The 26611-nt window shown below is 42.1% G+C and overlaps 2 protein-coding genes across 2 annotated transcripts; one reads left to right on the forward strand and one right to left on the reverse strand.

The window, feature by feature from the left end:
* Window positions 1-1888: 1888 nt before the first annotated feature.
* LOC133903952 (protein GRAVITROPIC IN THE LIGHT 1-like) lies at window positions 1889-4033 on the reverse strand. The gene has a single exon (XM_062345450.1). It carries the CDS (start codon window positions 3713-3715, stop codon window positions 2285-2287), a length of 1431 nt encoding a protein of 476 aa, XP_062201434.1. The 5' UTR covers window positions 3716-4033; the 3' UTR covers window positions 1889-2284.
* A 13176-nt stretch (window positions 4034-17209) lies between these two features.
* LOC133903914 (chaperone protein dnaJ 13-like) lies at window positions 17210-25406 on the forward strand. Its single transcript, XM_062345398.1, has 13 exons — window positions 17210-17468; window positions 19267-19553; window positions 20172-20369; window positions 20456-20570; window positions 21263-21349; window positions 22117-22205; window positions 22311-22395; window positions 22756-22809; window positions 23028-23108; window positions 23258-23335; window positions 23668-23907; window positions 24769-24876; window positions 24966-25406. Exons 1-13 carry the CDS (start codon window positions 17325-17327, stop codon window positions 25020-25022), a joined length of 1623 nt encoding a protein of 540 aa, XP_062201382.1. The 5' UTR covers window positions 17210-17324; the 3' UTR covers window positions 25023-25406.
* Window positions 25407-26611: the final 1205 nt, after the last annotated feature.

Genomic DNA, 26611 nt, shown 5'->3' on the forward strand with positions numbered 1-26611 from the left:
AAGAAGGACGATCTCGGCGAGTTAAAAAGCCTCGCACTCTTCACTCTTCAGTGGTCTACCTCTGAGATCATCTCTAACTATATTTTCTTTATTTCATACTCTTTTTATTTTCCTCTTTATTCCTAGTTTCTTTATTTTGATTATATTTTCAACAGCTTCAATTCGAAATGATTAATGAAACTAAAGAAGATAGAATCTTAGGATGAAGGGAATAGAAGTGAGAATCACTTCCTGACAGAAAACGTGAAAAAAAAAACCATTACAGTGTTAAACTAAACGAGAATCCTTTCGTGAAAAAAAAAACAAGAACCACAAAAGAATTCAGTTGGAGACAAATTTTCTTTGAAAAAGAAAAGTTTGAGCTGAAACCCCTACCGCATGCCGTTATCTCAAACAAGTAGTAAAAACCATCACATTGTATCAACCTCCCCCTCCCTTTAGACACAGCTTCCGAGGCTCATATATTACTCCCTTCGTTTTTTTAATAATCTTTAACTAAAATTTTATTTGCAAATACTTGACAATTCACGTTTCCTAATACATATTTTCCTAAAATACCCCTACCATGTTTGACCTGTTACCTCGTTATGTGTGCACTATATTGATCAGAAATATTTTAGTTAAGTTTTATTTAACTAATGATTATCTATGTATACGTGTTCAGTTAAAATTATTAAGTGTTTGAAAATAGAGGGAGTACAAATCCTGCCAACGGCAGCATGCATGCATGATGGAGAGCCCTGCTGCAGCCTCCGGTCTCCGCAGGTGGCAGGCGACCACCAAAATATGCTCGCCTTCGGCGGCAAGAACTTACGGGAGTAAAGCGAACTCAAAGAATAACGGGCACGCGCTGCCAACGGCCGCGCTGTGAACCGCGAAGGGAGCACGACACGAATCCGGCAAAGCCATTTCTTATTGCGAGGTCAAAACCCAAAAGGTTTAGCACACGGACAGAGCATCCGAGTAGCAGTCCTGCCCCGGCCGGCTGCTGGACCAGAGTGCAAGCAACGAACATGCCAGCTCTGCCTCTTAATCACGGGCAAAGACTGCATACACCCCTTGTTGTGCGTAGGAATTTCGCACTAAATAGTTCGATTCAGGTAGGAAGCTGAAAATTACCAGCGCTCCGAACAGTCTTGTACCTATCATTTCCGAGCTCTGAAGATGAGGTAAAGGACTAAAGGTGATCACTGTTCGGCGAGGTACCAGAATATCGCGAGAATACAATGGACCGTATGTATCAGGCAAGAACATTGCAGTTGCAACTTGCAAGTTTACTACTGCTACTGTACTGGGTGACACTGTGAAAAGATGCAGTTAGTTTGGTAAGCCTAAACGTGAGAAATTATTTTGCTGGCCCTCAGGGCTCGCTCTATGGTGACACAGTGATCAGAACCCAGACAGGCCGACAGCTGAGCAGAGTCAAGGATGGGTGCTAGTGCTACTAGAAATCAATGCGAAGTAGCTGCATGAGTACGAAACCTTTTCAATCGAAAAGAGAACTCGAGCGCTGATATTGGACGATGCAATTGAACAAACTTTCAGCGGAAAAAAGCGAGAAGATTCAGTAAAGGAGACTGAAATTATGTTCAGGTGGAAGGAAAGTGTGAGTCGCCAGATTTCTCGAGAAGACACTAGACACGCCCCAATATGTCACCTGACTCAATACTGAATCAGAAATAATTTATCAGACATTTAGCATTCCCTAAAAAAAGAAGACATTGATGTAACGGCAGACGGCAGTTACATATCGGAGCAGTAATACTGAATGACAAACAAGCTTGTGCCGTTGCTCTGAATCAAGCAAGCAACTGGCAGATGAACGACCTGGGAACAATGGCAATACAATGACAGAATGCAGTATCTGATTTACTGAATATGCAAGAGATTGACGAGCACAGGATCATAAATATACACTTACAGATTGAATCAAATTACACACAAATAAGTTACCAAAGATTAGATGATAAATCTTCGACAATGTTAGAACACAAAGCTCTCTGAATCTGATGACCTTTGTACAACACTACAAACATCCCCTATCAGCCGAACAAAAACTAAAACAAAAGATAAATAGCTTTATTTATACTGATCATCCAGCAGCGACTTTGATCCTGTGAGGTTATTTCGATACACTGTTCTTGATCGCCTTTTATTTATACTGATCATCCAGCAGCGACTTTGATCCTGCGAGGTTATTTCGACACACTGTTCTTGATCGCCTTTACACAACCTCCTTTTCTTTCCAAATGTACAGTTTCTATTTTGACTATATTGTTTCCCTTCATTTCAAATCTATAATTCCTTCTTCCCTCTTCTGACAATCTAGGTACACCCTACATTGGATCACTGTCCCGCCGAGCCGGAAGCCTGGCACCACTGTGAACCCGACCTTCGGTCGCAGCAGCTTCCCAAGCTCCCTGCTCCCTGAAAAACCCTTCGACCGGACAATGTTCTCCATGTACACCGACGAGTACTCTGTGCCCTGGCCGACCTGGAATATGCCGACCGCCGGGTCATACGCCCAGGCTAACCTGTGGAGCGTCCAAATTGAGCTTGCCATTGCAATGAACAGCTCATAGAGTGGGCCGGCCACACCCATCACTGGCAACGTCCCACAGTCTGAATTCCCAAAGAGTGAGGATTCGATGCCAGGATGGATCAGCTGTTTGTACTTACGGTCACAAAATTGGGCAAATTCGCAATCGGGGCTTGAATGCATGAGCTCCATGGGGTCTGCATCTGAGTGCTCGATGAATTGCTGCAATGACTCGTTCTGACGGATAGCAAGCTCGATTCCTTGAAGTGTGGCAGTGTCAGCTGTGCTGCCGAATTGGTAGGAGTCAAAGCTGTCGAACATGGAGAGGCAGACGCGGGAGAGGAGGGCGTAGCGGCAGTGACCGGGCTTGGAGTAGCAGACGTCGGGGTATGCAGCCGCTGCAGCCGCGGCCAGGTCCCATCCCGCGCAACGGAGGACCTCCGCGAGCGCGCGGGCGAAGCGGTGGGCGACGCGGAGCGCGTCGCGGAGGACAGAGTCGAATACGCTCGCGGACAGCATGGCGCCGACGGCGTCCCCGCCACCGCAGCCTGCTCCCGTCGGCGGCGGGGCCAGCGCGCGGTCGAGGCGCGCCGCGAGCCGCGCGTTGCCGTCGTCGAGCGCCTCGTGCTCCCGCCGCAGCGAGGCGGCCGCGGCGTCCTTGGCGTCGAGCGCGGCCTGGAGGCGGTTCACCACGGCGTCGAAGGACCGTAGCAGTGCCTGGTTCTCGCGCACCTGGGCCTCGAGGTGCGCCGTGAGGGTACCCTCCGGCCCGGGTGGGGCCGGCTCGCCCCTCGCGAGCCGTTTGAGCTCCGACAGCCTCCGGAGGTGCGAGACCGCGGCGGCGTCCGCGGCCGCCGCCGCCTCCGGCAGGAACGGCGCGTGCGCGGCCTGCAGGTGCAGGTACGCCGCTTGGAACGAGGACGCCGTCGCGAGCGCCGCCTCCACGGCCGCCTCCACCTCGGAACCCGCCGCCTCCCATTCCCCCACCCCGTCCGCGCTAGGGCTAGGGTTCATCGGGTCGGGCTTCAGCACGACCACCCGCTGCCCCGCCAGGACGCCATCCGCCCCCGCCGCGGGAGAGGGCGCGAATCTGTCGGCGTCCTCGTCCTCCTCCTCCTCCTCGGCGAAGAACTCGATGGTCTTGGTCTTGAACGCGAGCGCGAACTTGTGGAGCATGGCTGCGCCCACCACCGCGCTGCTCGGTCCACTCTTGTCTCCGCCGCCGGGCGGGGCGGGGGGTCGCCGATGCGAATTGCGGGAGCGCGGAAGTGGGAGGGGAGTGGTGGCTGCGGGGCGGTGGGGTGGTGCGGAGTTAGGGAGGGAGGTGGAGGAGGACGCGAGCGAGCGAGGAGTTGGGGGATCTGGGATCAAGAGCAAAAGCAGCGAGGCTGTCTGCGTCGGGAGAAGTGGGGTGGAAGAGTAGGAATTTCTGCGTGGAGGCAGGTTAGGTGTTCGGTAGAAAAGATGCTTCTACGCTCGTGAAGGTTTCTGGAGAGAGAGAGAGAGAGAGAGAGAGAGAGAGAGAGAGAGAGAGAGAGAGAGAGAGAGAGATTTATGCATTGGACACTAGCGATGTAGATTGACTGAAAAACATTTGAGAACCGAAATTTGGAATGTTCGTGAATTTGACAGCTCTCTTGCCGTTCTTTTCGAAAAGTACGCTTGGAAGGACTGATCCATTCCCAGTGCTTGAAAGACTCGTATGAGAATATGCGGGCTTCTCTGAACTACTATGAAAATCGAACGGTGATCCCAGCAAAATTCCTACATTTTGAACATGGCCAAAGAGCATGGGAAGCAAGGGATCGTTTGGTAGGGATTAGATCGCTCGTAGACGTTTTGCTTAATAATTTTCTCTGAAAATCGTTTGGTACCTAATTGAATTTGATGTTTTTAAGGAGAGTTTAGTGGTGCAATTAACTAATTTATCCTTGTCTCGATTTGATTTTGTTTTGTTTGTTAAGTGAGTATTTCATGGATATAGAGAGCTGGGCTCACTTATCAATCAGCTGAGAGGGTAAGACGTCGGTTCAACTGGGCTCTGGACGGAGAGAGGGTGAGACAAAGAAGATGAGTGAGAGGGGCGACATTGGCTACCACTGCCAATGGTGAGAGGGGTGGCAAAGCTCGAAGATCGAGCGACGTAGGTGGACCTCGAGTGGTGGGCGGCGGAGCTAGGGAGGTGGTGTCGGGGGCATGTTAGGAATCACCTCTCGTTTCTCCTTATAAAGGTTTCGCCGTTTGTTTCTCATTCCCAGGTTGTTCCTTGAAAAAGTATTGGACCCAAACAATTCTCATATATCCGTTTGGCCATGAGCTAATTCTCCGAACCAAACGAACCCTAACTCTATTTTACTGTTAAAGACGTTACTCTTTTAAACGGAAAGAGAGCAGTTTGTTTTTGCTCATTTTTTAAATCTTACCCGTTAAGTAAGAATATGTGCACGGCCGACCACTATTTTCTCGTTGTACTAGAAAAGTTGTCAATCCCAAAAAAATCAAAATGTTAGGATAGCATTTTCGATCCAAATGTCTCCAAACATTTCCACTTATGAATTTAAGTACGGAAAATATTATCAGCCAAGTTAAACTAGACTCACTGTATGCGTGGTACCACACAACTTATTTTTGGTTGTAGGGAACGTGTCGACATGGCAACAACTTATTTTGTTTTATTGCATCATCAATCATGCGAACTTCTAGAGGTTCGAATGAAATCTTCTCAAAAGTTTGAACTCTCGTATAACACCTCTTAAGAAACTTAAGACTCCAATATCAAACCTCTGCGAAACACTTGAACTGCTGCCCCACTGTTACGTATAGCTAATCGTTAATGCTTTGGCTACTTTAAGTACTTAAAAATTAAAAAATACTACTAAGTTTGTTTGTTTAGTTTTTTTTTCTGGTTTCTTTGAAAAATTATGTTTTTTAAACTGTATTTATTTTAACTGTTAGATTTTATAATAATTTTTTAACTTCTCAATACGTTACTTTAAAAAATTACTTTTAACTAGCTTCTCAGCTCTCAATTTATTTATCAAAATTAAACTTTTGACTTCTCTTAATCAAACATACCTTAAAAACTATCTTATCCAAAAAATACTCCGTACTTCATGAACCAAAAGATGTGCTACTGAATTAACATGTGACTGGCACATTAGTCATTCGTAAAGTTCAAGTTTTGTTCATAGATGTAGGTAGCACTGCTCCCAATGGGTCCGTTGACCGGCTCTAATTAACAAGGTTGAGTTGCTGTATCCTGCGTCGGAGTTGGTTGATGCGTCGGAGTGAGCTGTAGAAGCAGAAACCACGGGGTGGCCAGGGCAGCACACCAACTTGCCTATCTGCCCCCACGTGTCATGCTCTACCAAATCAACGTTTGGAGACTTGGCGTCCTCTAGCCCGGTTTGCTTGCCTGGTTTGAAGTGGATGGTTTTGTTCTGTTTTGCTCGCAAGAATTCAACTGTCACGGGCAGGGATTAGGGAAGGGGCTTGGGTTGTTGTTAGTCGATGAAAGCGACTCACACAGAGGCCTACAACTCACAATTATGATAGGGTGATTGCATATTTGTCCTAACTTCGATTTCTAGTTGATAGTTTATTCTCTTTTTTATCTTTGCGCCATTGCCTCTACTTTTTGAATATGAGCACTCTCTTTGCCCCTAATCTGTTAAGTTGGGTTGACAGTATTAAGTCAGGTGTCAGAAGACATCTATACCAGACCTGAGCATTTTGCAGGCTAGGTCAGGCTCAGACCGGACCAGCAAATAAACTCAGTTTGTGTTGGGCCTAAACTCAGTTTGTGCTGTCATTTTACGTGTAAAAATAAATAAAGCAATTGTTTAGGCCAGGTTCAAGCGAGACCCTATTTGTTTCATTCTTGTTGTCCTTTGCCCCACCCGTGTGGTAATGTACTTCGGGCCTACATTTCAGGCTTGGATCGAGCTTTAAGGCTCGAGCCGAGCAAAGCCGAATTTGTAAACGAATATTTTATCATCTTTAACAGATATTTTAAAATTTTATTTCTTATAATGATATTATAAGTATCCTCTAATACTATTATAGTATCTCTAATTTTTTTCATCTTCAGCAGCTACTTTATTCATTAACTTCTATTACTTTCGTTCTCTCTTCAAACTCACGTATCGATCTCTGAGGAGAGAGGTACTCAAATTTTAGATACCTCTCTCCTCCCCTATCTTTGTAGCAGTAGAAAAGAGTACCTGCTAGAGAGGTTTGCAGCCAGTCGGATCAGCAAAAGGAGATACATGTTGCTGTTACAGTTTTTTAGTCTTGCTGGAGATGTCCTTACACATACTTGGCATTAAGGACCCTAAAAATGGATGAAATATATATAAATGGACATATTCTAATAGCATGACCATAGTTCATTGTAGCATAAAACATACTATCAGAAATATATTTTTCAAAAAATAATAATATGGGAAATATATCTTTTAACTCACACGGTATATAAAAAGGGTAATAATAATATGAGAGTTGTGTTGTTGACAACAGGTGACGGCTAGTCCTGTATGGCAGTGACTGGTTTGATGTGACAGCAAGGACGGCATGATTTCAAAACGGTGGGTGATGAATGTGGCGGCTAGTCTCGCTTAGAAGCGGCTAGTTCAGCGTGGTGGCAAACCAGTGAGTGGCGGGTCACGACGACTAGCCCTGCATGATACCGGTTAGCTCAGTTCAGCGGACAAAGTCACCATGGTGGTAAGGCAACAGGCGGTGGTCTAGCTTGACCCTGCGATGGCCGGTCCCGCTTAGCGGTAGTTAGATCGGTGTGGCCTCTAAGGCAATGAGACGGTCTCAGAGGTGGTTGCTGTGACACGGTGATAATCAGATTCCTCTCTGTGGCAATTTGTCTCGCACGGCGACGGTCAATTTGGTGTGGGTGTGGATTGACCATTGTTTGCTTGCAGGGGTGTGTCGGTGGCTAGCGTTTATCACCGGTGCTGCTATGCGACGTGTGTTGTGCACTCTCCAGATGGCTATGGTTGTTTAGATGTTGTTTTAGCTTGTAGTGGATGTTATTTTAGCTTGTTGTAGTATTGTCTTTTTGTAAGCGGTCTTCCAGGAGGTCCTGCTTGTATTTTTTTTCTTTATTAATATAACTAGTTACTACCTTGTACCCGTTTCGTTAAAAAAACTAACTCAGTGTCACGAGGGCGCGGTCATGCATACAAACACTAACAATGCACGCGTGCAAACAAAGAAGCGTTGCCTTCTTTACTGAATTTTAGCTTTTGAATTTTCTCGTAACTTGAGACGAACTTTGTAACGAAGTGAATATACATTTAGTACCCTTTAGAGCTTTGGCAGTGGTTTTCGAAGTTTTACAACTATACCGTGCAATGTGCAAGAAATGTCCTTTAAAGCTTTATAATGACCAAAATGTAGGAATAGCTAAACGTGAGTAACAACAACAAAATGTGACATGTTGATTTGCATCAAATGCCATTTCAAGTGTTTTAAAAAAGAATAGATAAAGATAGTAGCTATTCCAAATAAGAATAGAATTGCTCCAGAGCTAGCCACGCAGATGTGCGGTATGTGATCACAAAATCCATCTTGACCATAATATAACACCAATACTGTTAGAATATATGAGATTCATCTGTTATATTTGTGTAATTTCAAATAAATCTTAAATGTCTAACATGTGATAGGAGGTTATAGTTTTTTAGTCCACATTACTAGCGAAGTTGGAAGGATACCAACTTAAAAACAATATCTCCTCTACCCATTTTAGCGTGTGTGAATGAGAAGTCTAGAAGAACACATGCACGTTTGCTCGCCTCGCCGGGGCGAAGGGCGCGAACATACGACACTGTGATCTACTGAAATCAGGTTTAATTCCTCTCTCTCTATTACGCCGTCACAGATAGACTATTCCGTTTCACTGCGCCGGCATACACCGGTGATCGAGAGAGGAGGTCCCTAAAACCCATCGCTCGCTACTAATCGATATGTTTACTATGAACAATACTATGCCATTTCTGTTATAGAGTATATGAGATATTTGTAGTTCAGTATATACCTATCATATACTCTTGCTGCATAATAATAATGGCATATTAGTTGTTGTTCATGAATTTAGGAATTTAATTAAATCTACACGTATTTATTCAACAAATACTCAATTTTAAACCAGTCAATTACTATACAATAACTCCCTCTGATTGCAAATGTAGATCGTTTTAGACTTGTGCACAAGAATTAAAAAAGTAGATCAAATGACCTTGTTACCCTTTATTTATTCTGTATTAGAAACGATAGCTTATTCATTTGTGAGAGTTGATAGTATTTATTAAAAAAGGATAAGACGGGAATAAAAGAGAAAAAATACATAGAAGTTCGAGAATGACTTATATTTAGAGAATAGTTAAGGAGACTAAAACGACGTATATTTGCAATTGGAGGGAGTATTATATTACATTGACCGTCACGCCAAGCTGTACTTTGTACCAGTCCCTTGCGAATGAAAATTCGCTTGGTATGGGGCCATCCAAAGTTAAGAGAATGGCTTACAATAATCATTGGTTTCGATATCAACATTTTTTATATATGAAAATATTGATGGATTCAATCTCCTGTATTTTCGGAAAGAAATTTAAAGTCTAAAACATTGTCCTTAAATATTATGGTGTTAATAATCCATACTAGCCGTACAATTTGCACGACCATTTACTGGCCGGCGAGGGGGCACCCACCTTACCAGTAAATGTGGATGGAGAACACACGTACGCGCGTGTTCGCTTCATTGGACGGGGTGGAGAGCGCATGTGCACAATATCTGTGTAAATAGTTTATCGAAATCGGGTCCAGTTACTTACGCATGTTTTTTACGGTTTTATTTCTTTTTGTCGTGTGGACAAACAGATAAATATATAAAAATTATGTTGGTTATCGATCGTGGTGGCGTAACGGAATTGCATATTCGCAATTAGGGTTTTGCTAATTTCTCGTTGTTGTGCCATCGCACATAGACTACTCTATCCCGTTACGCCGGCATGCGCTGACGAATGGGAGAGCAGGTCTCCAGAACCTCTCGATCTTGGGGTCTTACACCGGGAGAGGACGAATAAGGTTTTTAGTAAACGCTCGTTGCGACTGCTCATGATCTACTTCCTCTACATCATTATGTGCTACTTCATCTACACTACCACCGTCGTCATCGTCTGCTACATCGAGATCAACTTTGACTACTCCATCTTCATTATCGCCTACTGCATCGATATCACGGGATCTTCTGCATCTTATGTCGTCATCAGATACGTGTACTATAATCCTATTTAAGTGTTTAATCGAGTGAACTAGTCGATATACTTCTTAAGTGTTCTAGTCGATACATTTCTCAAGTGAAATAATTGTACTTTTAAATTTAATTTAATTCAATTTCTGATATAATATAAACATAAATAGATATAAATAATCAATTATTGACTTGCTCAAGCGAGCCTCAATAAAATCCTTCTCGAGCATATAGTCGACGCTAATTGAGGTTGATCAAATTTTAGTTGATTCTACTCGTAGTTGGTTAGAGCTCGTCTGAGCTAGTCGATAATTAATTATATGTATCTATTTATATTCATGTTATATAGGAATTAAATTAAATTAAATTTAAAAGTGCAATTATTTCTAACAGATTTTGTTTGCGCAAGATGACACCAACATATAGGTGATGCATCTTCCTCAGCTGCAGGGAAGATTCTCTGCCTAATTGTCTTGGCCTGCAAATGCAGAGCAAAGCTCCCTTTCCAATTCCATTCCTGCTGCTCCAATCGTACTGTGTCAGTGCATAACCCTGAAACCGACAGGCATGAAGGATGCAGGAGCAGCGAGTGGTTGGCATCATCACACTCCATACCTGTGAAATCAATCATTGTTCGGTAGAGGTAAGATCAGATATGCACTGCCACTTTCTTTTTTGTGTCTCTGCTTGTGACTTTTGGTACTTGGTGGGCTACTTTATGCTAAGTTAGTTTAGTAATCCTAATGATGGCCATAGTTAAAGATGCAGGGAGACTCTGGATAAAACGCAACCCTTTGACTTAGGGATGTCTTGTTTAAAGCAGGCCTGCAGAGCGCAAGGCAAAGTGTGTTTTTTTTTCAATGACGCTGAAGAAGACCAAAGTAGGGTTGACAGGAATATGGCATTGGCTCAAGTGCTCAACGGTGCCTGAGATGAAAGTTCCAAGTAGATAATTCAGGGCAGGGATTAGAGATATTGTGAAACGCACTAGAATCTCTGACATTATCAAATTTATTTTGTTAGACACGCAGAGTTCCATGGGCACACTTACTAGTAATTCCATATTATTTTTCCCTATGTAATCCTCCAGTCAAGCGGATGAAACACATAGAATGGGGCATTTGCGTAAGGGCATGAAACACATGCTTTTATGTTTTTATATTTTCTAAAAAATAATTACAAAAATATACTCTAGATGAAAAGATTTGTAGGAATCTTTTTGAAAAATATATAAAAAAAAACTCCCAATCCTTCAACGGGCACCCAACGGATGATCAGCCGAAGGTCGTCTTCGCCTCAACGGCTTCATGGACTGCACGCACCAAATGGGCCTTGCAAATGGACAATTTCTGTTGGGTCGACGAGGCTCGCGGGCCTAACATTTCTATATCCAGTTCCAGTCTCATACAGGTACATATATACTTGATCCATATTAGTTACATGTACAGGACTTGTTTCATATTCGAAGTTATATTCGCCTCAAAAGATGAATCTGTTGAATCTGTTGAATTTATATCCGTTAGGTTCCAAAGCTTCGAAGTTCTTCAACTGCTGAATCTGATTACACACCCATTCATCACGCATTTCATTCACAGTTTACCACCAGAACTCCAGAAGAACTACCCAAACAGGGAAACAACAGAAGAGGCAAGTCACCGAGCCGCCGCCAGGCCGTGCCGGGTTACGGCTCTGGGTTGCTCTCTGGTCCAGCCGCTGCGCCTCACGATCCATTTGATAATCTTTACTCGTACTTATTTATTTATTGATTTTTTATATCTTATAATTTTTTTATCTATTTTTTATACGAATCTCAATATAAATAAACGTTCTTAATAAATTATATATATATATGAATCTCAATATAAATAAACGATTCTAATAATCGATGCGTCCTCATGCCACCAAGAAAAAGGTAGGAAAGAACTGTCGCTTGGGCATCAAATTCCACAGAACCGTCGTGCCTGCAAATGCTACGGTTGTAATTCTTGGCCGTGCCATGGACGCAGTCACAGTGATGTGGCTTTTGGCTCACAAGCTGTAACCAGAAGGCATGTAACCATCATGCTGTAAGATTGCTTTCTGAACCTGCTTGGTTGCCGGCCTTGCGACCACTGAACAGAACAGATTCCGGTTTCAGATGAAGATAAGGAAGTTAAGCTAGACAGGCAGAAGAAATTGTTGCTAAGATTAGGATTGATCCTGGTGAACAAAGGCATGAACAAATGAAATCATAAGCTGCGACAACGCTAGTCAGAAATGAACAATCGACCCTTCCTAAAAACGACCCAAAGTGAGCGAAAAAATGAACCATGGGCTATCGGGCGCAGACGCGCAGTCCAGCACCGGCACGCAAAAAAGCAGCTCACGCGTATCGACAGCGAAAACGACTTAGCCTACACCTCTGATCCTACATAACGGAGTCACTCAGCACCAAGCTACGACGGCTGCGAGCAGAAGCACAGCAGCTGCGACAAGCCGGCGCGCCACGGACGACGAGAGCGCCGCCGCCGCCGCCGCCGCAGACGATGCCCCCATCTTGTGATGCGGAGTTTGCTCCCTGCATGGAATCGGAAGCAACATTACCAAGTCAGCAAAACCATGCAGGTTGCGGATTGTGATCCGGAGGCCGGCCGTACTTCTGATACTTGTGGAGCTGGCCGCAGTAGAGGGCGTTGTCGGGGATGGCCGTCTCGGTCTTGTTGCCGGTGTCCTCAGGGTTGACGACCCTGACGTAGACCTCCTGCCTCAGGTACCACGAGTCCAGGTTCTCGGACCGCACGCTCCAGATGCCGACGTTGTCCAGGGACACCAACACCGCCGTCCACGCGCCCGGGTAAACCTGAACGACGCAAGAACAGGGCTCATGTGCTCGAGTCAAATCTGAAAAATAGTGCCGCCATCGATCACTTCTTTTTCTGACAAAGACAAGCTTTCCTCACCTGTACCGTGCATGTTGTGGCCCTGGATCAGGAAGCTGAGGCTCGTCGACGTGCCCACGTTGTGCACCCGGATGCGGTACGTCCTTGCCTGCTCCATCCATCCATCGGTGCACAGATTCATCAGTGTGGAAATGGTGAGTATCAGGCAGCTCTATATGATCTCGACACAATTTTTTTTTACTCGTCCAGACTCAAGAGACGTTGAAGTTCATGAGCGATTTTTATTACACGCTTCTTATTCTTCAATCTACTGAAATTATTGGATGGTGTGAATGCGCCGACGGCGAGCTTCCAGCAATGGATTCCTCTGTCGCCAGGCTAAGAGGGAGCCTCTGGGAGGCAGACTCGGCGGCACCAGCAGACCTGGGGCGGAGCGGGGCGACAAGGCGGCGGGGCTGTTGCCTATTTTCAGTCAATTGAAAAATGCATCGCCCTTTTTTACAGTAGGAGAAGCAAGTGCCCTGCTCTCTGTCTAAGAATGAAATAGTCACAGGTGTCGTGACAACAGAGTAAACTCTACCGACGCATTCAGGAACACTGGCAGTTCTCTGCAACCTAACGACCTCTTTCTGGACCGCATGTATTACTGGGCAGTTACGACTGAACAGCAAGCAAATAGCAGCAAAATGTGCAGCATTGGTGTGATTTAAAATGATTTAAAACGTATAGTGATCAGTTCAGCTTGACGAACTAATAAGACAGAGAATAAACAAGGAAAGTACTGCAGCACTAGATGACAAAAGTCAGTAAAAACTATGTAGTTAACTGTGATCTAAAGAACAAACCAATCTTTTTCATGTGTTAAGCTCAGGAAATAAATTTATTACGTAATAATTAAGCATTATGACATCGGCAAAACAATTAAAAAAAGAAAATAAAAGCTGATTGGGCATGCTGATTGGGCATGCTGACTGGGCTGCTTTGCTGAGAGAAAGCGGGTCGGCGGGATTGTGCGTTCGGCAAGAAAGCGGCAGGTGGGCAACTGACTTACGGCCCGGGTGGAAGAGAATGACGTGCGACCGGCTGGGCCGAGGCGCGGCCTAATTAGAAGGGAGAAAGGCCGGCTCGGGCTAGAACAAAAGAGAGGGAAAGAAAAGGACCGGTTGAGCTAACTATATGGGAGGGTTTCAACCTATTTTAATCTAAAAGCTTTTCCTGTTCTATTCTGGTTCCTCTTATATATGTACACATGTATATCTATAAATACAGTGTATATACCACATGCATATATATAAATATTATCTCACAAAACAATCAATCAAAAAATAATCAACTTATATATATATATATTCTTTTATGAGAAAATAACCCTCAATGTATATATGTATTTATACATATAGCACACATACTCACATATATGTGTATATGCATAAAGGTACATACACACACTTAGGATTTTATTTGGTTCTCGTAAAATCTTTTATCTTCTTTGGAAAAAGTTTTTGATCCTCTTGGTTTTGGGCTGTTACATTAACATATCTTAACACTATGAAAGTGAAGGACCAACCCTTGGAAAGTTAGTACTATGAAACTTCCCCAAGAGAAAAACAAATGGTATGCACAACAGGAATTAATTTTTTACCGAAATTTCGGTTAAATTTCACAAATTTTAGAGAAGAACAAAATATCTAATTTAAAATTTTCTTTTGTTGACATATGATACCCACATAAAAGAGGACGAAATTTTGATAAATTTTTGGTCTTTTGCTAATGAATAAAAAATTATAAAATAAAATTGAAATCCATGCAACCTGCTCCTCCACTTGCCAGCCCGTCAGCTTTACGGATTGACGCAGAATATAGTACCACTGAGTACTAACACGAGGGGACTAATCAATTACCCGGATGCACATTGAAGGTCTCGTACTCGATGCAGGCCGGCACAAGGCTGTCGTTGTACCGGTACGGCCCCATGCCGTTTATCAGCACGCTGTCCGGCATCCCGAGATGCTTCCCGTTGTCCAACATCTTCCTCAGATCCTACATTCCAATCCGAAACTCATCAAAACCAATGGCATCGCGACTGATTTTGATGAGGTAGTGCCTGGTTCGGTGTTACTAATTACCGTGTGGTTCTTGTCGTACCAGTCGCAGATGAGGATGGCCATATCGCCGTTGGGGCGGTTGAAGGGCACGGGGATGATGTCCCGGTTGTTGGCGATGAGCAACGTCCGTCTTGAGATTTTAGTAGTTCCAGATGAAATTAAAAATAGGACCTATTCAATATAAATATTAAAATATTTATATATCAATTACAAAGATAATATTCTAGGTAAAGTTCACGAGCATTTACGATAAATTTGAACAACATAGAATGCGTCCGTTACGGTAAGCTGGAACAAAATTATCGTAAATGCATGCGAAAATAAAATTATGAAAGATCATAGTACAAGTACGTATGCTTACGTTAATGCATGCTAGCTAGATAGAGATACTCACATGTCTATGTACAACTTGCTCCGTACAGCTCTAGTTACTCATCGGTACATGCAGCAGGTAGCTTCCAGTAATAGTAGTTTTAGATCTATCTGCTCGCAGGTGTCAGCACCACAGTAAAAACGCTAGACTCATTGATTGCCGGAGTGAGCGAAGATCTTTCCATATTTCAAACGTGCGATCTCAGTAAGGGTCGGATTCATTTGATGTGAAGTAGAAACTATAGAGGAGAAAAAACCAGCAACGAAAACTCATATGGCAATGACTGACGCATGTCCTCAATCGAAGTTGCAGGCATGCGGGACACTTTGGAGTCGTGGTCCCACGAAATGCAGGAAATTGGACTATATGGACAGAAGAAAACACGAAATAGGCAAACAACCAAATAGGCTAGACAGACAGGTTACTTGATTTTTTATGGACCGGAGGAATCATGTCACTTACGTCCTACCGTGCGGACTGCTAGACCTACCTGTTATTTTAGACCTATTTCTATCTGTTATCATACTGTTAGACATGCATACTATACACAGGTACATGAGAAGTGGTCCCTCAGTTTTGGAGACCCGGGGCGGCCACCTCGCTCGACCCCCTCAGGGCCGGCTCTGACGATTACACGGCCGAAGCCGGCGACGGCGCGCTGCAGGCCGGTGGAGGGGAAGTAGAAGAAGTTGCCGATCTGGTCCTTCACCTGGAACTCGTACGTCCAATCCACCCGGACGGAATGGGCAGTTGGTGTCCAGCACCCCGTCCTACCAGCAATTCTTCCAGTGTTGGATCCCGTTCCTGCATTCCAAACCAAGCTCACGACTTTCACTTGGTGCAGCACAAGATTATGTGTGCTTCGATGCAATTGCATGAGCACGCACCATGCGATGGGGCCTCGTTGAGGTCATTGAGCGCGTTGACGACGACGCTCCAGTTGGTGGTGATGTCCACGAGGGGCCCCGGGAATTTGCTGTTGACGCTAGCGGTGCACGTGCATGGGCCCTATTGCCGAGCCCGACAGCCGAAATGACTACCCCGGGCTAGGAGCGCGGGGACGGACGTCCGTCGGACGGTGGATTCTTTTTTCACTGTTGCATCTGCCGTTGGCACGTGCGCATGATCCTTTGCGGGAGTACAAGAACCGAGGGATCCCTAGCCGTCTGTCTCTTCTCCGACGATCCAGCTCCATCCTCTCGGAGGAGTGTGCAGACGGGATGGCGTACGTGGAGCTCCAGCGAGCGGTGGAGGAGCTATCTCTGCGTGCGCAAACCCCCGATGATCCGGTCGGTGATCCATTCCCCGACCCCCAGGTGACCCAGTCGTTATTTTTACTTTTTGGGGGAACCGGGTCGTTATTCCATTTCCTAACCACCATGTGACCCGGTCGTGTGGTCTTTGAGATCTGCGGCCCAGATGAAAGGTCATTTTCTTGTTCTACCGTCCAAGATGGATGGCCCAGATGGAGCATGGGCCATGGCGGCTTACATGCTATACCGGATTCTAGTTGGACCGACTCAACTAAATCGAAGCTTTGGTGGTTTGGAAGTTCGATGGGCTGCTTGGCGTTTTGGAAGTTTACGCCACTTAGCGAGGGAAACTGAAATTGTAATCATACAAACCCAACCTCGCTGTGGAATTAGGTTCTATTTGGCATACTCCCTTACCAGTTTCTAAAGTTCTATTAAATAATAATTTATAGTTTTTAGCTTATAGAGTAATTTTATAGAAGCTCCGCCTACTATAACAGACTTTGAAAAGGGAATCGATGGCTAGAGGAAATAACTTCTAGCACTACACATATGAGCATAGTGTAATTCCCTAAAATAAACTCGGTATTGAGAATAAAAAAGTCATATTTATCGAAGCCATTTTTCTCCTATAATCCCTTACTCTATAAGATTTATAAAAAATATTAGATAATCACTTTCAATTACTCCTTAAACAATTTAAATAAATGAAGCTCCACCAAATAAGCTATACCGTAGAAGGAGAGTATTAGCAACACAAGCAAGTCCAAATCCATCTGCAAAATAACGAAAAGAAATTATTTCACACGTAACCCCTCGCCTCCAAAAAACCCCATTCCCTTCCACCCCCACCGCGGCGCCGAGCAAGCCTGGCGCCGCCCCCGCCGCCGCAGCAGCAGTACGACGGGATGGCGTCGGCTCCGGAACCGGAGGACGGGAGGGAGCTCTACGCGCTGCTCCACCTCTCGCCGGACGCCTCGGACGAGGAAATCCGCAGGGCGTACCGCCAGTTCGCGCAAATCTACCACCCTGACAAGTATCAGGACCCCCAGGTACGCCCCCCCCCCACCTTTCCGCTGCGATTCGATCGGTTCGAACCGCTTAGCTTAGGGCGATAACTTGTAGTGGTCAGGAGCGGTGCGTCAATTGGCATCGGAATTCGATCGGTTTGAGCTGAGCTGCTTGTGTTCACGGGTTTTATCCGCAATACTCTGTTCCTTGGCATCAATGGAGTATGCGATTCGCTCATGTAATAGTCTAGCTCATGTGTTGTGCTCCTTTTGTACCCCACATTTCACAAATCCTGTATGCCACGCTTGCATATTTAATCGTGTTCAGGTCGGCGTTAAACCTGCCGTAGTTCCTCTAAAAAAACACTCTGTTCCTTGCGAACTGGGCTTTGGTTGGTATGTATGCTGGCAGTGTTGCTATGCTTATTTGTAGTATCACCAGCTAGTCTAGTTACCAGTTTACATTGAGAAATAGAGATCAAGGGGAATGGTTTGGCAATATGTGCACGAAGGTAATAGGGTTTCATTTCTTCATGTACCTATTTGCTTGCCTCGAGCCCTCTGAGGATGCTATTAGGACTTAGGAGAGGCAGAAAGGTGATAGGAAGAGACAGGGCGATGTGTGGGATTTGCACTAGTGCTTGGTGCCAAGTTGTGCAAACTTTTGCCAGGGTGAATGAAATTCCTTATTTGCGCCAAGATTAAGCTTTGTCAGTTTGGTACTTGGTGTTACTTTGGAAAATTGGAAAATATTGTCGAATATCTAACTATGTGTATATACGTATAAGGAGTATACCATATACGAATGGGGTATACCGTGTACATATTTAACAACTCCGGATATTATAGAACCGAATCTGCGGTATTTGATATTCCCGGAATCTATAAGGTGTATACTAAGAAGACATCGATTGCTTAACCAACTCGAGAAGACTAGTATACATAACATATTTATCTACTTGGACGACAAGAAGGGCTTTCTATTGATTACGGATGGATATGAGGCGGTACATCAACCCTATATAAGGCAGGGACCTAGATCCCCTAAGGGAGGCTCCTTTTCTCGGCTACTCGAAACAAGCATCAGAACCTTGACGCAAGAGGAACTCAACGAGTTTAGTCCTAGGTTAAATTAGATCCGATATACTCCTTGTAATAGGTTAGCCACAATGCCTGTACTCGGTGAATACATATACATAATCATTCACACAAGACGTAGGGTATTATTCTAACCGGAGGTCCGAACCTTTATGCATCGCATGTACCTTGGTTTATGTTCGATCTTTGATCCACGAAGGTAACCTCGTTATTTTCCGAACACATTGTTAGGAACAAATCCTCGACAAATATCTTGAGTATTAGGCTTTCTATGTTGCTGTTCCATGCATACGCTATTTTTTAATCTCAAACTTACCCCGTACATATCCATTTGGTGCAAACATGTTCATTAATATGCATTTGCTGAGGAACAATTTGCTGACCTTTGCTCGACATAATAGATGTTAGAGAATGAACTGATTCTTAGCTGATTCTAAAGGATTTTTTCTGTTTTTCTTTTTCCCAATACGATTTTATGTAGATTTTTAAGATTGCTCCAGCTAGTAACTTTGAGGCTGCCATAATCTTTAGCTGGTAACATGGCAGCTGCTATCAAATGTTTCTAGTGCACTACTGGATTTTCTGCACCTACGTTTCAAGCAATAAAAATTCATTTGCAATTAGTTATATTCTTGCACTTGTGAAATCTGTATTTTGTTGAACTAGTTATCTTCTACAATTTACATTGGTGAACCTTCTGAACTGACTTGGATCTTCATAATTTTCTTCTCTAATTGTCTAGATGAAGGATGTAGCAACTGAAAACTTCCAACGAATATGTGATGCATATGAGATACTATCAGATGAGAACAAAAGACAGATCTACGACATCTATGGTATGGAAGGTTTAACTTCTGGTCTGGAACTTGGCCCCAAGCTAAATAAACCAGAGGAAATCAAAGAACAGCTGGAACGGCTGCGACGGCGTAAAGAGGAGGAGAAACTTTTCACCCATGCTCGATCCACTGGCTCAATCATTGCTAATTTTTCAATACCACAATATTTAGATGGTGATGGCATCATGAGAGGGTACGGAGTCGTTTTAGTATATGCTTGTTCTCTTTTTTGTGCTGTCACGTCACAGGAAAGCATTCTCTTGTTTCGTTTGTGGTTAGATTATGCTGCAAATTACTTAGTCATTTAGTACCTGTAGGCCTCATATGTTAATTGTAATTTTGTTGGTGCTGCATGCTATTTCATATTCTTTAGCATTTGTGTTCATGATGGGCCAGCTTTTATCTGTATGCCTTTCACACACTGGCACACAAGACTTTTTTTTTTTAAAAAATAAGGAGAACTTTCCTAGTTCACGTCCATAATTACTATCTGCACCCCTTTTGATCTCATGCCAATTCTGAGTGCTTTGATAGCTAGGTTACAGTTAGAAGCAGGGTTTAGAAAGCCATATGCAGGAATATTACAAGACACATGCTTGGTAGCTGGGAACTGGTTATGGCTACTGGCTGCGTACCTTTCATGTTTTATTTTTTGTCTCATTTTTCTTTCACTTATCAACAATTTTGAACTTCCAACAACTTGTGATGGTACTTTAGCAATTTATTTAGAACCTCTTGACATAACTTGTCCTTCAAGTACTTCTTTAGATGGCAGTACCATTATTTAATTATTTGATTTGGAAATGGCTAGAATGGGGATGTCTAGTGAAGTGCAGTTGCCAGTGTCCAAGCAAAATACTGTCGTTATTGGTGGGAATTTGGCTGTCAATGGTTCAGCGGGAACTGGAGCAGCAAGCGCTGTGCTCCAGCATCAGTTGTCTTCTGTTTCCTCTATTGAGTTTATGGCAACAGCTGGACTGCGTTCTGTTATTGGCATGCAGACATTTCGGTGAGAATTCGCTATCCCTTATTCTTCCTATATTGCTAATTGCTTGCATGTTGCAAATCGTAATTCGTCGATGTTATGTGCTCCAGTCAAATTTCACCACATTCTACAGCAACTTCTGGACTTGCTATATCTTTGAGAGATGGATCTATCAACCTGTCAAATGCCTGGACTCGCCAACTAACTGAAAATGGAGTTGGGAATGTATGGCCCCTTATGCTCAATGCTCTCTTCATGTGCCCTATACACTGTTATCTATGTAACTAACATGGGCAAGTAACTTGGCACTTCAAACACTATGATAATGACATGAGTAACTTAGCTCTTTAATACGATGATAATTATATGTGCATGATAATGACCTATGATTTCAATGACAGAAGCTGAAACATTATCTTTGTAATTTAAAAGTTGTAGTTTTCTAGTTGAGACGCAAAACTTCCAGCTAAATAGGATTGCTAGAACTAGGCAAGTTTATAGACAGTATGACTCTAGGCTTTAATGACCTTATATTTGATTCATTTCCAGAATGAGACCTAACTGTTAATTTTACAGTTAATGCATAATTGTAGACCTCATAAGATCCTGTATGTGATCCATGCCAGAATGAGGTGTCAACTGTCCCTTGCTGAATACGTTACAGCAATGGCTTCCACATATTTCATGTTAGAATTTATCAAATGCAATAGGAGTCCAAAATGTCTTTTCCTTTATTTCTCATTGATTTGTGTTCCAGTGAGGCGTCTTAGCATAGTTATTTGTTACCTGCTATCTTTTTATAGTATGCATGTGATCTTACAGCTCCATTACTAAGTGTGGTTTGATATTTGTTGCGCAGGTAAGCTAATGATTTTTTCCCTTTGTGTCTGTTACTTTCTCTTTTCACCAACCTTCAGATCCAGCTAGTCCTTGGTACTGAATCAAGTATTTCTGTTGGATGGCAAAAGAAGGATGAAAAAAGTTCTGCAGCAGGAGAAGTAAAGGTAGTTCTCCTTTAGAAGCCAACTCAAATTTCTATGAACTAACGTTCCAAGTCTTACAACATCTATTTTGCCACATGGGATCATATTGTTTTGTTCTGAAGAATCTATGGTCTTTTTTCGTTTGAATAGCTTCCTATCGAGTTCTATTTGGAACACTTCAAGAAGTTGTACTTGCTGTAGTTATTTCAAAAGCTACCTGTTGTGTTCTGAGGATACCTGGTTGGTCTAAGTATATATAGTTAGTATAGAAGTAGGATTAAAGAGCAACTAAAAGTGATCATGACCAACATATAGTTCATTTTTTAGGCAGACGGTAAGGGAGGGCCCTACTAAAATTATGTTATTATTAATATAGGGTAAAGATGTACAAAGGTCTACAAGATTGAGGGCGTACAAAGGTCTCAAGACCAAGAACTGTACTTACAAGCATATGCATATTTCTACTCAACTTCAACACTGACTTGCCTGATTTAGTGTAGGGCCTTAAAAAACAACTAAACAAGAAAGATATTGATACACTGACCTTTTCTCGTAAACTGTGGTGAGCATGTTTAAACTTCTGTATGGTTGGGCTTTATATATCTTAATTCTTATAACGCAGTATATTCTGCACATTTCAATTGATTTTGTGTTCTTTGGTTGTAACGCCTTCTGCTTTCAAGAGCTATCTGTTTATAATTTTTTCACCTCTTACATCAGGCAAACATCTGATGCTTGCCTTTCAAGGGATGTTTAATGTTTTAACTACCTTTTCTTTTTCTCCTCAGTTTGGAACTAATTCTTTTGGTGCATCTGCTCATTATACCCATCGTCTCTCCTCCAAGTCTCATGGTCGCATTGCTGGTAGAGTTGGAAGGTACCTGCGATTTTGATATCACTTATGTCTGTCTGGCTGTATAACATGCATTTTTATATGAGTTGGTAATTCCTATTAATTTTTTCTTGAACTATTCTCTTGCAGCATGGCCCTTGATTTTGAAATTGGAGGAGGGAGGCAGATATCAGAATTTAGTACTGTAAGGATGATGTATAATATAGGAATCCAGGTGAATTACTTGTTTCTAAGTTCTCTTGAGTTTAATGTGTTCTCATTTATCTTATTGAATTTCTATTCAGTTTCTGCAAGATTGCTAAGTCTTCATCGTTTATCTGTTACCATATAGATCTTAGCCTACTATTTAGGCGCAATAATGACGCAGTCAATATAGCTTTTTTTTTCTTCCATTGACGGACTCAGTTATCGTGATCTTGACAATCTTAACCGCTTTGCTTCTCACATTATGCTTTGTAGACAACTTTTATTGCTTCATGTGTTTCACTGCAGCTGATCTTTTCTTGTAGTTTTGACAGCTTGTCACATTTTTTTTATCCATTTTGCGCTCTGAATTCCTTCATATCTGATGTAGGGTGTCTCTTGGAGATTTGAGTTGCATCGTGCTGGTCAAAAATTAGTTATCCCTGTAAGTCGAGCTGGTCCACTTTGGATTCTCTTTTGGGTTTCATATGCTTTGTTTATCTGATAGTATAGATATAACCATGGCATAAAGATGGCAGCAATACAAGGCGATTTTATTTGCTTGCATATTGATCCCTGCGACAACATAGGGGAATTTTACTAACATGTTTTTCCTTTGTCATTCTCTTTCCAGATTTCACTGACTTCTGCTTAATTCTGCAGGTCTTGCTTTCAACTGATTTGAATGCGTTATTTGTTACCAGTGCATTTGCTATTCCTTCAACACTATATTTTCTACTTCAGGTTCTACATAATTCCTGACCTAGTTCTATTATTATCCTGACTGAGAGATGTGATAGTTTTACATATATAAGAAGACTCCTATCAAACTTCCTCCACCTTTGCTTTATCTATTAACTAAAGCCTAGGTCTGGCCTCTTATTGTTTAACAGACATATGTTGTAAAGCCTTATTACCTTAAGCGGGAAACGCAGAAGACACTTGAAAATATGGAAGGCTTATCTACACAGGTAAAACTGAGGTGGTTGTGTATATCTACATGCTTTCTTACACAGATGTACGTAACGGGTGGGACTGGTACTTTCCTGTTTGAACCTTCATGTATAACTTTATTTTGGAACAATTGCCCAACTTTGGTTATCACAAGCTAGTTTAATTGGTATACATACGTAAATATACAGGCAGGATGCCTTTCACTTTTTAGAATGGAACAATCATATCTTGGTTTCTTTTTCTTGCAGTATGTATTTTTGCAATACCTTCCCTAACTGCATTGCATATGCCTGTTTAATATTCATTCAAAAAGGTTGTCAAGTAACCAAAGATTTCTTTTCCCATATAGCTAAGTGAAGCCAGAAAAGCAGCTAAAAAAGCACAGAAATTGCTGGAACCTGTCTCCAATCGTAAGAAGAATAGACAGCTGGAGAACGGCAGATTGGTAATTACAAAGGCTCTGTATGGTAGTTGCAAAAAAATCAAAGAGAGCAGTGAATTGAATGAGATAAATGATGATGTGGCTTCACAAGTATTAGATGTGACGGTCCCACTGAACTTCCTTGTCACTGAGGCAGGTCAGCTCAAGGTACGTTCTAGTTTTATTGCTGATAAGTTTTTTATCCGAAATATTAACCGACCATCTAGCAAGTACTGTCATATATCATAGTTGATTTTTTGCATGATATATGTGCTTTCCTGGTTAGTGGTTCCATCGGAAGACCAATATTTTAGTATGGTACTTGTGGGTCTGGGTTGCAACTTGCAAACATATAGGAACTGCTTGTTACATAACCATCATATATTCCAATCATGTATCCAAATTTTTATATATATTCGAAACCCAAAACTCTTCACATTCGAAACCCAAATTTTTTGTGTCACGCCTGTGCAAGCTATGGTATCAGATGTCATAGATGCTGCTGGAAGAGGGTTTATGGAAAGTTATGGCAGAGTTTATTACAGCACTAGGCTTGTTACTTCAGCACTTCTGATATGGAAAACTTTGGTTGTGGCTTCTATTCTGTACTTCTGATTTGATCTGCTAAATTTATCTGCGTACATGAGGTAGCTGAAATTCGGCCTGCATGCTATATGTTAAACTGATCATCTTTCAGGTACCCAGGCTTGGTATGGGGTGTTAGAACAAGTTAGTTTCAATTCATTAAAAAAGATAACGAATCAATTGCATGACCTACCAGATGCTCGCTTGATATAGGTCTCAGAACAAGTCGGTTTCAAATCATAATACATTAAAAGATGTAATTTTGAATCAATTGCGTGACCTGCATTTACTCCTATACCAAGCAAAATTTCAATATAATTTTGCCGTACAGTTGCTCGTTGTAATATTCCATTGCGTTCCGTTGAAATCAAGTAAGTTAAACCATTTGATAGAAGCATTTGTCTGGTTTTCTGACACTGAATGTTCTCTGTCTGCCACCTGCAGCTTCACGAGGGGATAAAGAAGTCTGGTATAATGGGCTTCTACGATCCTTGTCCTGGAGATCCGAAGCTATTACTTGTTGAATATACATTTCATGGTCGGAAATACAAGGTAGAGAATACTGTAACATCGCCATTGCATACCATATCCTGTCACAACTATTATTTATGCCGTCGTCTACGCGCAAATTCTCTTGACAGGTCATGGGGGATGACTATGAGGCACTGTTGATACCGCAAGACGTTCATCAATTTTAACCAGTTACTGATGTAAAGCAGCATCAAAATGATTTTGAGTCGCCATAGCTCTCTTCTCATATTTTTCTTTTGTGTTGATGAGATATCTCTGTTTTTTTCCCCCATATGATTCCTTTATGCGGCCGTATGTAGTATACAAGCTTGGATTTGTACCACCTAGACAGTTCATTTGAGGGCCATACATACCCCCAACAGCTAATAAGTTACGGTCAATCAAAAGTTTACGACCTCAGTGCAGTCTTCACTGGACAAAACATGGCTTCAGAATGATTTGACTGGCGAAGGTGCAGCTGGATCTTGTGCCCTTGTCACCTGCATTTTGACCATCTCTCTCAGCACTAGCACCAGCTGGTCTCGCAATAAAAGAAAGATTAAGCACATGCATACACTTCTCTTTGTCTGCGTGGGTGCGACGATGCGTCGCTTTGTTTCGTCGTACACCCATCTCTTTGCATGGAGCAGCATATCAATCTTTTGTGATGAACAGAAAGTAGAGAATATAAAGTATCGAGAGATAGGAAGAACAGTAGATTCAAAATTTTGTCTTCAATGATGGGTAGAGTCTACATATTTATAGTACATAAACAGTTATGTTTGGTGACGGTTGAGATTAGTAACTGCTAATCAGTTACTTTTTAATTAATCACATGTCTAACATCTAAAGGGTGTCTATTTATAATACCCTCCCTTATACATTATCTATAATGTAAATTTTTGATTGAAAAACTACTTTAAAACCCTGTGAAAAAATATAAGGAGAAAATAAGATATTGATACGTTATTAAAACTCTTTTAAAGTTTAGTTAAAAAATAAGAAGAAAATGATATGACATATATTGATTATTATGTTATTGTAAACTCGTACGAGGAAACTTTAAAAAGAAAAAACTCATAAGCGAGTTTAGAGAATAATAATTATGATATGTGGATCAATATGTCTTCGATATATTCCTTAAAAAATCCCGGTAGGAAAAATAGGAAATATGACATATATTCTTGTGTAGATATTACCTCATTAAAACTTTTTATGAGAAAAACTAGTAAGTAAAACTCATATAGGAAAAAAAGAACATGTTAAAATTCAGGAGAAATCTTGCAAATATCGAAGTCATCGCATACTAATACTATGAACATATTAGAATGTTGAATTTGGTAAGGACTTTGTAAATAAATATGTGAGGTTATTATAAGATTTAATTTGTAAGATGTTTATCTCTCCACATTGTTATACCTATGACGATAAAACAATTTATGGGCAATATACTTAGTGATATTGCTCTTTATGTAACTCGTTTGCATCTAAACAACACAAGTAGCATTATCTTTGTAGATAATAGTTGATGATTTAATAGAACCAATACCACATAACTTTTATATGGTGATCATTCTGCGAAGCCGTACACATGTATGTGATGTTTCAGAATGATATTTGAAAGTAGCCTCTGCAATATGTTTTGATAACTCCTATAAGAATGCTATATCACTATGAAATCAGTCTTTAATCTGGCGTTATGGGGATCAGTTGTATAACCAGTGTCTAAATATCACAATATAGTCATATCTTGATTTTTCCTTATAGAAAAACATAT

Source organism: Phragmites australis, chromosome 21 (genome assembly GCF_958298935.1).
Source record: "Phragmites australis chromosome 21, lpPhrAust1.1, whole genome shotgun sequence".
Lineage (NCBI taxonomy): Eukaryota > Viridiplantae > Streptophyta > Magnoliopsida > Poales > Poaceae > Phragmites > Phragmites australis.

Coding starts and splice junctions, on each gene's coding strand:
- LOC133903952 (XM_062345450.1), bottom strand. CDS start 3,715: ATGCTCCACAAGTTCGCGCTCGCGTTCAAGACCAAGACCATCGAGTTC.
- LOC133903914 (XM_062345398.1), top strand. CDS start 17,325: ATGGCGTCGGCTCCGGAACCGGAGGACGGGAGGGAGCTCTACGCGCTG. Junction 20,370..20,455: donor ATTGGCATGCAGACATTTCG/GTGAGAATTCGC, acceptor TATGTGCTCCAG/TCAAATTTCACCACATTCTA. Junction 22,206..22,310: donor ATTGCTGGTAGAGTTGGAAG/GTACCTGCGATT, acceptor ATTCTCTTGCAG/CATGGCCCTTGATTTTGAAA.